Source organism: Ambystoma mexicanum, chromosome 3p (assembly GCF_040938575.1).
Source record: "Ambystoma mexicanum isolate Mex_15411 chromosome 3p, UKY_AmexF1_1, whole genome shotgun sequence".
NCBI classification, from domain to species: domain Eukaryota; kingdom Metazoa; phylum Chordata; class Amphibia; order Caudata; family Ambystomatidae; genus Ambystoma; species Ambystoma mexicanum.
The window spans coordinates 784770150-784786902 of NC_090925.1; the positions used below are offsets into that span (position 1 = coordinate 784770150).

The 16753-nt window shown below is 44.2% G+C and overlaps 1 protein-coding gene across 2 annotated transcripts in view; it reads left to right on the top strand.

Annotated features, from left to right (window-relative positions):
- The window catches only part of LOC138580873 (uncharacterized), a 570368-nt gene that overhangs the window by 246356 nt on the left and 307259 nt on the right, over positions 1-16753 (top strand). For both annotated transcript variants that reach the window (XM_069651760.1, XM_069651761.1), the window contains exon 4: positions 8452-8526. In XM_069651760.1, coding sequence (XP_069507861.1) covers positions 8452-8526 — 75 coding nt within the window. The remainder of the gene's footprint in view (positions 1-8451; positions 8527-16753) is intronic.

Consider the following 16753-nt stretch of genomic DNA (forward strand, 5'->3'; position numbering starts at 1 on the left):
CAGGCCTGCGACTCAGGGACCCTGCTCGGAGTCCCCACTATTTGTATCCGATCCTCCGACAACATTCGTCTAAAAAATTGTAACTTGTCAGTAAGTCAGGAAATCTGCGTGCAAACCCACGTAAAATGTTCCTGCACCCCGCTAAATTTCTTATGCGCACCCCTATATTACATTGGAACTCTGATTGAGTACACACACCCCGAAATCCAACATGCGACCCCACCAGCATGCTGGAAATCCTACACGCAAGTGTAATCACCCCTGCCTTCGGGTGGCGGATCCTATGATGGACTACCGTGGCCATTTCCAAGTTGAAACAATGTGCTATCGAATCCATGAATACGTCTTGTGCCGCACAATTTGTGGGCGTGTGCCGTCCCTCGGAACACTAGTTCTTCCCCAATATTGGTGTTCTGCCCCCTTCCCAGCGCTCTGCGCAAGCCACACCCAGGCTCTGCTTGGAGTCTCGCGCAAAAGGCCCTTGCCGGCTCGCACAGACGTGCCGAGCCAGCATGAACTCCACGCAAGTCCAGGAAAAGTACTGCGCATTCAATTACATGAATCGACGAAGGTGGATTTGTGTGCAGTTGCGCACACAAGTACTCTATTTTCTCTGCAGAAAATTCCATGAATCGGCACCTTGGTCATTTACCCACCCATTGCCATGTTAATCCCCATGTCATTCCCACCAACTAACTGCCCTCCCTGCTGAAACGTGGCTTCTTGGGTACTCTTTGAGCTAGTTCTGTCACAAAGTGACACCAAACTTTGTGCGGTATAGGGCCTGATAGTGTTATATCTAAGCATTCTTTTGAGTGTTTAATGACTTAATTGCCTCTGTAAATGAGCTCCTGTTGTGATAGAAAATCTCTTGACAAAGCGTGTCTTCAGGCAGTTGATTTATAAGCAATATGTGTGTCCTGACATCTGTTACTTGCACTGGAGTCCTGTCTAAAACAAGCAATCCCAAAGCCAACAGTTTTGGCTTGTGTATAGGTATTAGACAGACATTTGCCAGGCCGAGATATCATAAGCCTAGGTACTTGCACCATTTCCCAGATGTTCCCATTTTATGGCCAGGTGGTACCCGAATGGCAGTGTCTGGCAAATACCTATTGCATGTGCATTTAAAAGCCACAGCTGTTGGCTCTGCCAATGCATGTTTGTATCATTCTGTCTCCCTAAGTGAATGTGTATATGCCCAGATGCAGATGTCTTGCTTGCTAAGCCTAGGGGATCAAGTTGCAACTCACTGAGTTGGTCCAACAAGGCCCTGCCTGAAAATGTAATGGCTAAGATGGCAAGTATGGACCAGCTTCAGATGTTCTTCTCATGCGTATTTACCAGTGGGGTCTTAACCTAACTAGAATGTAACTTTGTCTGTGTGGTAGCCTTGTCTGTGTGGCCAGACATTATCATGATTTGAACTGATAAGTACTGACTTGGTAGCATCATATTGTTTGAGTTACTATTAACAGTGTTTGTATGCAAACAGAATAAATCATGTGTATTGTGGGTCATGTTTGGAAAGTATGATGAAACTGCTGAGTGTTTAGGCAGGGCACGAAATAGAAATGATGTACTGACAGATGGGGGAGCCGGACTGAAGGATTGTTCCCACTCCTCCTTCCAGCAGTACACATTTGCCGCTCAGAAGAGTGAATATGAAAACCTGGAATATAACAAAAGAAAAGAGCATTTTCTATCATGTTGCTGGCAAAGTATGAAAGGTGCACATCTTTTAGACCTAAAAAGTGGAATTTAAATATTTCCCACAGAGAGCAATCAGATGTGAATTTAACAGTCAGATGAGGAGCAAACACTCATTAAGCACCCCTACTCTGCCTCTCTCCCCTCAAAGTCAGCCAGGGCTGCACAAGGCCTTCTAGTGAGGTCTTATCTTTTTAACGTATCTCAGCAGCCGATTATTTACAACAGGAAGTGATTATAGACGGGAAAATATAACTGGCAGTGACCATTGCTGTGGAACTTTTTTTCTTTAAATTATATAAGGTAATAATAAACTATGATTTAAGCGTGATTGTTGGGTGATTAGAAATTAGGAGTACAAAACAAGCTGTGAAAAACATGACCTTGTCATGCATTTAATTTCACTTTGTGCCTATGAGATTTCTGAAAGTTCTCAATAACTTGAATCCTGGAGGTTGTTGGCTTCGATTCAGGATGGGGAAAATAAAAATACAATCATGGGGGTAATTTTCAAGTCCTTTGAAGGTGCACAAAAATGTTTACCGCCACACTTTCCACTCTGCAGGACTTGGAAAATGACTCCCTGTGATGTTAGCTTTATTAGTAAAAGCAGGCAGATTCCAAAGGATTCCATTGTAGATGGCTCCCATAATCGTTAATTGTGGGATGGATTTACACATAGTGTAAGAGTGACAATAAAAACACTGATTATGCCTGTGTTTTAGTATTTACATTTACAGTGTGTATTGCAAACAATTGAAAGTGACGGGAGGGACCCTTTTGAAAATAAAGTGCAAATAAGGGTGGTCTCCTTAATTCACTTTAAGATTCAAAACAAAATTACCCCCTTACTCTTTTTAATCAACATGTTCCTACAATGATGTATACATTGTCAGGTTGGTTCATCAGGTGACTTGTGCATTTTTAAAGTAATATGCATAAAATGGAGTATTATTTCAGGTATTCAAAACCAAACTTTAACACATATTTGTAACAACTTGTGCTGGGAAAATGCATGTTCAAGTTCTTAAATTTCAGGATAGGCTCAAATTCTGGCTTTACCACTTAATCAGAGTGTTTGATCCTGAGCAAAACATTTAATCTCATTGTGCCTTATCTGCCAAAATTAGTTGCCCTTAGAAATGATTCAGTTTGCAGTATGAGCAACTCCAAAATAAGCCTCACTCATGGTTTAATAGATGGGCATAGTAGGGGTCAGGGCCCGCTTAGGAGACACACACACATCTTTCTTTGGAAAATATAAGGCCACGATTATTGAACAAAATCGTGACATTCGATATCAAATCAAAGTTGAAGATGTCAAACAAGAAGTCATTAAGGACATTTGCATATTATAAACAGTATGTAAACAGTATGTACTAGAGAATGACATTTAGGGGGGTGGTAACGGCGCAGCAGCTCCTCATCCCTGCCACATCCCACAGGGAGTGATGCCAAGAGAAAACCCCTCAACCTGCACTGCCTGCCTCATGATCCCGCTCCCCCGCCATGGCTCTTTCTCCTGCATGCTAGCACTCCCTTGAACCCCTAACTCAATTAAAATGTGCTGGAAAATTGAAACAAAAAATGAAATTCTATGCTTCAACATGTTATTTTGTAATAAACTAAATGTCCTATTCCTTGCTTCAGTATTCTGGAGGGAATGAGCGGGCCTGTCTTTCACAACAAGATGGCGGGACCACGAGCACCTCCTCTGTTGCCTGCTGGGAGTAGACACAGTGTTCAGAGGGGTATTGTTAAACGCAAACCATCTGAGATGGAAGAAGCACTGGGACCTTGTTGCTCAGCCCTCAGAAGGGGAGGAGGAATCATCCTTGAAATTGACACACTATTTTCCTGCTTCTCTTTTGCTCTGTGCTGTTTTTTTATGGCTCAATTATAGCATTGTGTTGGAAAAAAAGGTACACAACTTTTGTTCATAGGGAATATTTAATTGGGATTTGTCTCTCAGGGGTCTGCAATGTACAGCAGATTCGTTTTTCATGGTTTAGCAATAGTTTTGCTTATTGCGATGTGGGAGCGGATGGAAGCTGAAGTAAGTGGCCAGTGCAAGGTCAAAGTAGTGAGTGACCTTATGGAAGGAAACAAAGGAGCAGATGGAAGAAAAGAGCAGAATACTTTGGAAAGGGTCCTGGAGAGAATGTGATTTTGGAAAGGATATAGGGATGGAAGGAGAGAGCAAATTGAGTTATCCTGGGCAAATAACATTATCTCAGTAAAGTCTGGTGAGTTGACCAGGCTGTTTCCAGCCAGTGTCATATGCCTAAACACTGAAATCCAATAGTAGAAAAAGACAACTTAAAAAACCTGTAAAATGTGTTGCACTCATGAATTCCATTAACTACTCCCGCCATAAAATCCACACCCATGCCACACACATGCCCGAGAATCCCTTTGCCCTAAATCTGCCACAAAGTGAAGTTCTAACAAGCATCTTTATCAGAAATTCAAGTAGTCTTGTAGGTAAATGGGCCAGTCCTGATCCTAACAACAAGGGTTTCAATCCAAGTGTCTGCACCTTTTAAAACAGTCTAACAGAATAAACCAATTTAGGGGTGGGAATGGGTTTTTCCAGGTCCAGCAAGTCATGTTTTGCAGGTTAGTGGATTTGAGAAATCTGGCCCAAAAGCAACACTTTAGATAGGGTACTCATACACCCACACCCAACGGAAGTTGGGCCCCTCTGTTCAGAAACCTGGCCCACCCAGATGAAATTTCCTGGAGCTGGGTCTGCATCAAGGCGACTCATGTTCGAGTTTCCCATAAATTGCACAGTAGGGACCTGTTACAATTGCACTTAGGTGCAAATATGTCCCTTCCTCCTAATTTTAATTTTTTGCACATCAGAGTGCAGAAGGAAGGTGGAAAGTGGAGGCGTGCTCGCCTTTACACCACTTTGTTGCACCCCGCTGTGAAAAAGAGTAATCACTGGCTGCCATTTACACCTGACAGGCAGCGTTTACAATGGGTTCTTATGTACTCTACATGCTTCTTGCTGGAGTAAAAAACAGGAGGATTCCATAGGAATCCACAGCAGTTATGCCAGAATGAAAATACCTTCCTGGCATAAATGCTGGAGTATTCGTATGATGAAGAGGAAGAGGCAGAATCAAGAATTACAACTGCCCCTTCTAGGCCACACAAATAAATGAAAATATTGTGTGGATTAAAATTCATGCATACAATGTTCACAGATACATTTTATGCATGAATTCTATTCGATGTCCTACTGAGCATGAGATTAGGGCTGTTTGGCAATGTTTTGATGTCATGAAGTCTCTGGTTTAATCAATCCCATTGGCATTTGTTGGATATTTTCCACCGCCAGCCCCGTATAGACTTTGGGCCTCATTACGACCCTGGCGGAGTGGGTTTACGCCAGCGTTATTCGCGGCGGACCCGTCCGCCCTACTACGAAATTCCGTAGCGCCATGGAGCGTTTTCCGCCTGGTTTTTCCGGGCGGAGAAATCCATGGCGCTACGGGACCTTGTCGTTAATTACGCCACCGTATTTTGAGGTGGCGTAATTAACGCCTTCCCCACTCCCATTATACCCTATGGGGCAAAAATGGGAATGGGGAAGGGTAAAATGGGGGATGGGGATTTACCGCCCCGCCAAGGTCGGAATGGGGCGGAAAATCCGCCAACCCCCATGGCGCTATCGGCAGCTTTCCGCCGTGCTCCAAGGTGCATTTTGCACCGCGATTTCCGCCAGGGTCGTAATGAGGGCCTTTGTAATAATCACATTTCGCCATTTACACTGATACATGAGATGGTTGATAACTGGAATATTTCTACGTTGACTTTCCCTTTTTTTGATAGTTGCTATTACCATAGTTACCCCATGTTTCATCATCGTGTTATATTGAGGAATAGTAGTACATTGTAAAAGGGCTCTGGTGCTAAACCCTCACAAACATAAAGTGGGCCACATATGCCGCAGAGAAACACAAGTTTTGTAGATCATGAATAGCAAAATGGCTTGTGTTTGTCTCACGCTAATTGCAACATTTCCAATGGGAAATACATGAATATTATTGTTGAAACCGTTTAAAAAAAAAATCTGTATATTTTGCAACTGTTGTAATATATTTCATTATAGCGATAAACATTGCATTAGAGGGTGGGCATGGCCGCTAACAGCTTGCTAGCCTGAGCTGCGTAGCCCCAGCATAGCAAGTGTCTCGGGAGGGCTCCTGGAAGGAACCGCCCCATAACATGGTGCTTTATCGCTATTAGCACCACAGGGTTTTCATGGGGCGTGGGGGCAGAGACTAGAAGTTTTGTTTTTAGAGAAATTGATGCTGCAAATATAAAACAACATACGAAGATGGCAAGAAAAAAAATATTAGAGGGAACTAGTGCCTTTACTATTTCTATTGCTGTGACACAGTCTAATTTATTTATTTTTATTTATTTATATTTGTAAAGCGCACTAGCAGCCTAAGGGCATCGAGGCGCTGTTGCATGAATTTGTCTCAGTTACAACAGGGTTACTTGTCTTAGTTACAATAGGTTACTTAGCTCATGGTTACAGTGAGCTTGGAATACAGCAGGGGTACTTGTGTTAGTTACACTAGGTTGCCTAGCTCATGTTTGTTTGTTTGTTTGTTTATTGATTTATAATGCGCGCCAGACCCAGAGGTAACCGGGCACAGCAAAGACGAATATGCAAGGCTTACAAAGTTACAGGAATCTTGAAATTACAATGTTACAAACTTTACAAGGATACATCAAATTTACAGTACTGCATACATTTACAATGGTAGAGGGATGCATGGTATATATACTTGCAAGTGCGAGTATAGGCAGGTGATTGCAGGTAATTAATATACAAGATGCAAGGTTAGCATGCTGTATTCAAGTTAGGCTTAAGTTGATAGACTTCTAAAAATACATACATATATATATATATATATATATATATATATATATATATATATATATATATATACACTCCCGGTGGGCTAATGTTGTGTCTACAGGTTATTAGAATTGACATGTTTAATGAAATGTCTTCTGAAGTGTAGGAATGGTTGGGCAGCTCTCAAGTTGTGTGGCAATGCATTCCATAGTTTGGCCGCTGTCACTGGGAAGCTAATGCCGCCAATTTTGGCAAATTTAAATCTGGGTATTAACAGACAGTTTGAATTGACAGTTCTTGTCGGTCTATTAGAAATGTTTCTCTTTATTTTTTCCATCAGGTAACTGGGTGCTGCATTATTTAGAGCCTTGTGGGTCAAAGAGATCATTTTTAGGTGGATTTTATTAGCAGTCGAGAGCCATTTGTACTGGCGTCTCAGGGAGGAGATATGTTCTCTTTTATTAATCCCAAGTGCCGCTCTAAGGGCATTATTTTGAAGGATTTGGAGCCTTTGGGTGATGGATTTGTTGGCACCGCTGTAGAGTGCATTACAGTAGTCTAGTCATGAGAGTATTAGGGCTCTTGCCAGGATCATACATCTGTCATTAGGTAAGAAGGGTTTACCTGCTCTTATTTATTTACAGGTATAGGCTGTAGTTGATGCTAAGGAGTTGACCTGTTTAGTAAATGTCATAGCAGAGTCAAGGTAGAAGCCGAGCGTTTTTACTTCCCTCGGGACTTTAATGACGTTGCCGTTGATGCTGAATGCTGAGTAGTCAGGGCCTCATTTGTTGATTTTTGCCTGTGAGCCCAAGATGATTAACTCTGTCTTATCATCATAAGATACACCCTATTTACCAAATCCCTGTCTCTATTATGATCCCCGGAGAGTGGGAAGAGAATCTGTGTATCATCTGCATAGTTAGTGTAGGTGATACCTAGATGGTCCAAAGCATCGAAAAGGGGTTTGGTAAACATGTTGTATAGAGTTGGGGAGACACAGGAGCCCTGGGGGACTCCACATGTGATAGGTGTAGGGTCTTCTGCTGCTGAGGGTGAGAAAACTCTCATGGTTCTCTCACTAAGAAAGGATTCTATCCATTTGATAGCCTGGGTGGAGAAATGAGCAGCAGAGTCCAAGTGTCTGCAGAGGACCTTGTGGTCCACGAGATTGAATGCAGCTGAGAGGTCAAGTAAGAGGAGGAGTGCCGTCTTTCCTTGATCTCTCAGTTCATATATTTGGGTCTTTAAGTCAATGAGGGCTGTTTCGGTTCCATGTAATGGACGGAAACCAGATTGTCTGGCTCCCAGTAGCTTATGTAGTTCAAGGTATTTTTGAATTTGTGTGTAAGCCACCTTGTCCAGTATCTTCAATAGAAATGGTACTGTGGTAATTGGTCGGTAATTCGTGGGGATAGTGAGATGGTTACAGTGAGCTTGGAATACAGCAGGGGTACTTGAGTTAGTTAGACCAGGTTGCTTAGCTCATGGTTGCAGTGAGCTTGGGATACAAAATATGATCACAAACAAATGGGGTTACAGTTGAGGTTTGTCATACAGTTACAGCGATAGGGCAGTGAACATGGGTGATAGCACCCGATGCTATCTACACTGAAAGTCTATTGCAGTTCCTGTCATCTCAATGAATGAATTGAACAGTGTCTCGCGGGATCTGGAAACTGGTGTGTCTCTTTCAAGTGCTTGCTGTTGTTTTCTTCTAGTCTGATATCCCCTCCCATTTCTTTCTTCGAGGTAGATTGAGTCCTTGTGTATCACACAGAAATGCACATTATCTGCTACCCTGGCCGAGTACACATTTGTGCTTTCCTTACCAATTTGATTTGCTGTTGTTCCAGGTCCAGCAGGTTTTCCCCGATGGCAGCTACAGCGATACAACAATTGAAGTCAATTTGAAGTCCTCAGAAACACAGGTACGGAATTAACCACTGACCGTTTTCAATATTGCTTTCCGGTGAAACCTCTCTAGTGTAAAGGCCAAAGAACACACATGCAACACCTGGCCAGCTGTGCCAGCCAAAACATTCATATAATAGAAGGCTTCTTTATGGAGACTGATATGGTCTTGGGTAGCACCCATATAGTCCTTGTGGTACTCGAAGTGAATCATGCAACTCTGAAAGGGGTAGCATGGATGTTGGGGCATCATGCAGGAGTGTGATCCTTAATATTCTGGAGGATGAGGTTAAGGGCATGGTGCCATGATGGGCAGCAGACATCAGAGCAACAAGATGCTGCAACCACACAAGAGTCCAGAATGCTCAGGGTGACTGTGAGGGCACTATCAGGGGGCAGAGAGGAGCTCTGAGGCAGCTGGCAACAGGGCGATGGGGAAAGATAAGGTAGGATTGGGGAATAGTCCTTCCCTTGACTGCAGGATTTTATGAAAAGTCCTGTCAGGGCATCTTGTCTGTTGGAGGTGAGCAAAGGACCATCAAACCCGGGTGCTGACTAAATAAAACCTCTTTCCATAGGATTGCTGTGGGAGTGAGGACCTGCAGCAGTCCATGCACAGGTAGTTCTGTGCCACTGGAATTGTTGATGCCTGCGATCCAGACAGGGAGAGTCGAAAGCCTTAAGATAAAGGTTCAGACAAAAGCCATGAAAGTCTTTGAGCATTTGAACTACAAGCTATATCATATGAAAGTTCTGTAGTGCCACCAGTTGGGTAATGTTTTAAGGAGCTTATGAAATGAGATGTTATATTAAGTTGACTTATACTTGTCACTGTTACCTCTGGCATGGTCTACAGGCACTCACGTGGTTCTGTAAGAAAGTGGGTTGCGTAGTTCCGTGAGGGAAGAGGGAGTAGGATAGAGGTTTGTGCTTTTCTGTTGGACCTTGTAGTATGAGGAGAAACTGGTGTCTGTGTGAGTCGGCTTTTTAGGTGTGATTGGATTGTGCGCACTGGGGGTTATTGTGTCCGGAAGGGCAATGTTCAGTGACTGGGATGTTTGTTTGCAGCAGTAAGTTTTCATGGTGGGATGTGTGGGTTGTGTGTTTGTGTGAGCTGAGACTGATCTGTTAGATCGTGTGGGGTATGTGTGGGTATGCTAGAGAGGAGCAAGGAGCAGGGATGTTTAGTGGTTGGTACGGGATGTTTGTTTTATTATTGGTTCCAGAGTCCATATTGTCTTTGGAATATCTTGGGTCCACAGTGAGATTGCTGGCAGCGCCCATTTTATACTAATCATTGTGAGTTAAATACCCAAGTTTTTAGTCATTTTCTAAAGGTAAGGTGGTCTCCTGTCATTCTTATCTCTTCAGGATTGAGTCCCATAGATTGTCAATTAGACGTGAGAATGTGGGTCACTGGAATTTCTGTTTTTCGTATTGTTTCATTTCGATTTGGAGGTCATCACTTGATCTTAGGTTTGTTCCTGGTTGGTAGCAGTTGACCTTGGCCTGGAGGAATTTGGCTCCTTGTCTCTGCAGTGATTTGTGGGTGATCCAGAGGGCTTTGTAGTTAATATGTTTTTTACTGAGAGCCAGTGTAGCCTTCTCAGGGCTGGAGTGCAGTGGTCTCTTCTGTTTTGTCCCATGAGTATTCTTGCTGCAGTGTTTTCGATGCATTGTATTTTTGCTAATAGCGCCATGGTTAACGCCAGGGTCGTAATGAGGCCCTTGGTTTCTGGAGTGAGCCATGTGAGTTTTCAATCTCCTCTCCCAGACGTAAATGAAGACATGGGCGTAGGACATGGAGGGGGCAGGGGGGACAAATCCCCCCCACAATTTTAAGTGGGGGGACATAATGGCATTTATCCTCCCCAGAATATGTAATTGTGCACAGTGTCTCTGCCACAGTTAACTAAAAAGTCAAGCCATACCAAGTATTTTCCTACTTTTAACTTGTCAGCACACTTGGCGCTAGCCGGGCCGTCAAGAATTGTTTAATGAGCAGTACAGACCTTCGTTTATAGTTTTCTTAATGTTAGTTTACAGGCTGCAATCCCCACCTGCTTCCTCTGACCCATGCTCTCCACTCCCATTTATAACCCCCTACCGTTTATTAAATGTGTTTGGACAACCGTTCCTCGTGCTATTGTGTGTGTTGTTCTCAGTAGTGCTCAGGGACACACTCGTAAAGTGTGTGACCTCACTCTTTGTCCTCCCATCTCACTGTGATGTCAGAGTTACATAGGGTCACCCCACCCATCACACACACGTGTGTCGTGTGTGCATGGTGTCAATATTATTATTGTAATTAAAACCTGAGTCATATTGAAATTGTACCAGAATATTACATTGTGGCACCACAGCTGTGGGGCCGAGGTAAAGCGATCATACATGTGCAGCAGCCTATTCTGTGAATATCATATAGCACTGGGCTACTTATCAAGCTGAAGGAGATGCACAGCATGGAATGTTAGCTATGTGGTACTCAGCCTAGAGGTTTATGTTATGCCTCTTATTGCAGGCATGCATTGCCAACGTAATAACCAGTATTTCTAATCACAGCGGGCCTGTAGTTGGTACTTTGCGTGGATGCCTGTGACCTCTTGCCAAGCAAGTTCACCCGAGGTGGCAATACTATATGGACTTGCATGCTTCTCCGGCCAATGAAGCCCTAATCTCCGCACAGGCCAACTGCCTGCTAATCCCCAAATAGCCATGTAAGAGCCAAGGCCAAGGGTCCAAACGATCGGCCTCAACCGCTTCCCAGCTCTGGAATAACCTTAAAGAAGGTACGACGTGCCCCGAAATCTGCTTTCTTTCAGGGCAAAAGTCAAGACACCCAAGAGTAACCACTTCTGGAATCGGCCAAAGCGCCATGAACCAATTAAGCTAAGCAGTGAGCGCTCTAAAAATAAATAAATACAAAAATAGACATGTAAATTGACTATCAATGCTTTCAACATGACTCCACCGCCTGCGAGTGCCTCTGGGCACTGCTCCTTTGTACCCAAATGCTTTGGGTGCTCAAAGAACGACATGCATCTCTATAGGTTCATCAGTGGGTATATAGGTGCAAGCATTTACAATAAAACCTGGGGTAACGAAGATTTAGGCTATTGCAACACTTGGAACAACTACTTAAGTCAAACCATGTTTTAACACTGTGAGCTCAGGATAGTTCGCTAATATTAATAATTGGTGTTCTTATATAGCTCTTCATGTTGATTCCTCTTGCTTCTAAGCACTTGTACTAGTAGGTGTTATTACTCAATAATGTAATGCTACTCAATGTATCAACCTTGAGAGGATGAATGGCTGGGTCAGTCCTACCGCAGTATTCGTACTTCAAAGCGCATGGAATTTGGAGCTTAGAAGGGGACGCAAAAGAGACGTTGAGCACTAATATAGGTTGCTTGATTAGCATTGAGTGGCATGAGAAACTATCTATCTTCTGAAAGAGTGACACCTACTTGGAGCAGTCCCAGCAGCAAGGAAGGTGTGGACCAATACAGACATTAGAGGAAAACGGGGTATTCTGGAGTTAACTCAGGGTGCATTTGTCCTTGGCCAGTAGGCTGGGACCCGTGCAGACATTGTTGGCCTTGGCTGTCTTTGAACTTTATGGGCACTATCTGCAAATTGGTGTGTGAAGTGTTTCTCAAGTGCGCCCGGCAAAGGCTGTGTGGGGACATGGAGAATTCATGATAAATGTGGATGACACACAAACTAAATAATGTCCCCGGTGCTGTTGGATCCCGATGCATTTCTGGTGACAAACAAGTGGCTCAATTAATTGAGTACAGAATGTGTGCTATCAGGTCTTGGAGGGATGTCTCTGGTACCAATAAAGCCCAACCAAACAAAGTGAGCGCTTTTCATCCCCCTCTGAGTCCAGAACACTAATTGCCCAGGCCTTAGGTGAGATTCATGAATTCATCTTTTATTACGTGCTGGGGGACCCTGTAGTACTTATCCCTCTGTCCCCCTCTTCTTTGTCACTGCACTTGCACGTTCCGAATATCACGAAGCCTATTAGGACCGCTGTTTGGTTTATTATTTATTCATTGCCTTTCCATTGTTTATGTGTTCCCTTGCTCCCTTCCCTTTTTCCTTGTGGCACTGTATAACACTGTTTTTGTTGTATATAAGCGCCATATAAATATCCAATAAATAAATGAATAAATGCTCAATACCAGAGACCAGTCTCTAAGCGTGGGACCGGGATTCAAACCTGTGTTGTTCTGCATTATCTTGCTTCCAAAACAAATGTGCTGCCCCTCAGCTATCCTCCCAGCCCATTTGGCTGCTAATTGCAGTGTCGAGTCCATCCATCTAAGGAGGGGGGGTAAATCGGAGCTCAGGCGAAGTCGATGACGGATCCCTATCATGCTGCCCCATGCCAGTATTGGTGATTTAGGTCTGCATAATAAGTCCCCAATGTGTCCCCCTTTCCCCCAGATTTTATGTGACTCCTACGCCCCTGAATGAAGAGTTGAGGCAATATAGACATTTTTTTCTCCCATTTTAGGGAGTTATTAAAGATACCCCCAGAAATTGGATGGGATGGAACACATACAAGAGCACTTCTGTGCATGCTGTCCCCTCCATTCTATTTGATCCAGACCCTGGTTTCCGTGTTAGATGTACACCTCTAACACAGCAAATCGTGAAATGTTTTATCCATGCTTTTTACGAACCGCTCATAACGCCCGCTGTCAGGGAAATGTCGTCCTTACACTGGCTTAGTAGAAGCCTGATAGAAAACCTCAGCTCCGGGTACATTGGCACGTGCCCAAGTGGTTACCCTAGGAATTTAAGAACCTTGGATGCACAAAGGTTGAAAATATTGCACTTCAACATCTGCCCGCAGCATGGTCAGAGCAAGCGTTGAACAACTGATGGCAGGCAAACTCCACGATGGTGGCTTAGTTTATGTACCTGGAAAAACCATAGGCTCCATCAGGCTCCACGTACCTCCATTAGCCAAAATCTGCCCAGTGCTAGTGATGACCCAGAGGAAGCCAAGGACATCGTATGCTTAGGCCCTGATTCACAGAGCGTTTTCCAATGGGGTTTTCCCATTGTAAATGCTTCTGTGAATTAGACCCTTATTCTCAGCTGTCTACTATTTTGTTTAGGAAAACACAACATTATTTCCAATAATGACACTTGTCAACCCTTCCTCAAAATTCTAACAAAACCTTTAGCAATGCTGACCAATGGCATCCCTCACTGATCACTCTGCAAACTAGGATTTATGAACAGATGTTCTGACCATTTCTCAATGGGACCCAAGCCATGCTTCAACCGTTGGCATTGTAATAACATAAAATGGCAGTGACTCTGGCTCTTTTCATCCAGCCTTAGAGGATTGGATGCCTAAACTCTGCCCTACGCTGTGGCCTATTTAGTATGATACATTGACGCATTCTTGCAAGGTATCCTCAGGCCCGCTCATGCTCCGGCACCCCCAGGAAATCATATCAAGCTGTTGGGCCTGTATTCAGACCACACAGCTTCATAGTTAATTCCTTTGCAGAACTATTTCCAGTTCATTTCATGAACATTTTCCTACATTTGGTTTGAGGCCCAAGGGATTTAATTGACTTGCTAAGGATCACCAAGGTTGGTCAAACAGAGACTCTGTGCATAAACGTTAGTTCTCCTGGAACCGCGTGTGCCATTTTAGGAAGCTGACCACACATTTACACATGGACATTTAAAACGTTGTCTTCAATTCTCAGCATCTTTTGCAAATAGGATAGTAAATCAATGGCCCATTGACTTGATCCCTCCCTCTTAAGTCCCTATTGCACAGCACAATAGATGGCCAACGCAGTGCAGAAGAATTGCAGCCGTACATATATATTACTTCAAAAGATGTTTGCACTGGTTCAAAAACTGTACTGCACAGTTTATTTAATACAAGCACTGATCGGACAGACTCAATGTAGTGGAATCCCCAAAACTCAGCTTTGCACCTACAAAACAAGAGTGATCCCAATCATAAAGGTGAAACAGGCACAGGTAAGAAATATATCTCCTTTGGTGTTTGTGGTATCATGGGACGAGGGCAGGCTATGGCCTTACGAAGGGTGTGGAAGTGAGCCAGTAGCAACCTAAACCCCACAGTACAACAGTCCAAAACAAAGGAATGTCAAATCAAGGATCTATAAACATATGAATACTTTAATTAAACACACCATATGCAAAAATAACTAAACAGAAGAACACTAAAAAAAGCCACCACTGTGTAAAGAACACAGACTGTACAAAAGCTAGAAGGATTCAGCACTCTGGGTAATGAAGCAGGGGTAAAAGGCAATCAATAACCACAATGTGTGTAAGCTGATATGTCTTGTACAAGATAATGGATAAAAAATGACCTAACCAGTCTCTGGGGCCCAAATATGGACCAGATGGGCAGTTAGGAATCAGTAACATCGTGCTGTTTTTGGGTAATTTTCAACAGCATCAGATAGGTTGCTTGTGCTGTGCAAGCGGTATGAACCAGGCTCGAATATGGCATTCATGGTGTACCAGAAGGTGAGCAAGTTCTAAATGCAGGGAATGGCGACCAGAAACTGTACACAGGAATCAAGAACAGTAACTCTGGGCTGGAAAGACAAGAGAAAGCTAGCAGAGGGAAATTAAGAAAACAGTATAACTGAAGTGGATAACCAAAGGGGAGGACTGAAGACTCAAGGAAGACAAGGACAGAAATCATGAACAGAGGGCTGCAAACAAGGAAGAGAGCAAGGGGGCTGTAGCCAGGGAACAGAAGGCTGTCATGATTCCTGCTCTTCATGTCACCAGCCCTCCAAGATTTCAGGCTGGAGCCAGGCCACGATCACCTACATGGCCCTCAAGGGCCTCTCCATCCCTCCAAAGACTCACTTGGTGTCAGACTTGGCGATTGTGGCACCAGACTCACTCACTCCCATAGGATAACATTGGGGATTGGACTTGTAGTGCATTGATGGGGACAAGATGGATGCCCCGACATATTTCGGTTCCCAGAACTGCATGTGCGATCTAGTCTTTTGTGTGTGGTTCCACCCAGAGGCACCTGGGATACCCAGAGACTATTTAAGCCACACCCAGGCTGAGAAACATGCTTTGCGTTTTCTGCACCTGCAGCGTGACACTCACCAAGTTCGGATCGGTCTCCAGTAGGCCTACATCTTTCTTCTGCGCTCAGCTCCTGCAAGAACAAGAACACCCTTAGGAACAGCCTTACCTTGCGGTGCTTCTGCCCATCAGTCATCGCTCCTTCTGTTCTGCGGGCATCTTCGGCAGAGTCATTCCCATCCCGGCACGCCGCTTCCTAAGGAAAAGGGAAAAGAACAGAAAAAAGGCATTAGTAAGCATTCCGCAAACCTTCGCTTATTTTTAAATACTGTACGAGCTTCAAACGCTTACCTGAATCCCAGCCACTCTGGGGGAACTCTGTCTCCGAAACTTCTCATCCATCTGCAAGAGGGAAAAGAAACTCCAGGTTAGCGTGGAAACATCTAGAGGCGCCGCATACCGCGCTTACCCACCGCATTTGTTCTTCATAACCGGCATCCACGCTGAAAACGTCGCGGCACCTAAAAGACACAGAAAAAGAACTCAGTTCAATGCAAATACAAAAGGGGTGCATCGTGCATCGCGCTCTCACTCACCTTCAGTGCTAATCATCTCAGCAGCACACCGCCATCCCCGGACGCCGGCCATCATCTAAGGAAGGAAAGGAACGAAGTTAGAGAACTGTTCAAAAGGCTCATTAAACTTACCTGTCGGACTCTTGCCAGTGAAGTAACTAGGAAGCAACGAGCCCGCATAAATCAACGCGCCCCTGTGCTGAAGGCAGGACGGAGAGCACACTATCCAAGAAAACAAGGTGAGCTGTCGATCAAAGGGAAGGGTTGGACCCCAGGGAAGAAGGGGTTCAAGCACACAGAGACAATAGGGAGTTAAACTCTACCAATCCTGTGTTTCAGGCCCAGTCTCTAGTCGAATAGCCTCCAGGGAAGGGTTCAAAGTCGTAAGAGGTCATAACAGGCTGAGTGACGTCTCCGTGGATACCAGGTGAGTGTTACAGAACGCAAAATCCACCTGGGTGTCATGGAAATGTCAGAAACTGACCAGTTAGCCCGCATGTTGGGGCAGCTACGTTCCGAAGTACATGCAGCCAGGCAGGAGACCAACACTCTGAGGAGAGAGCTGATAGTAGCCAAAGAATGCACTGATGATTTAAGC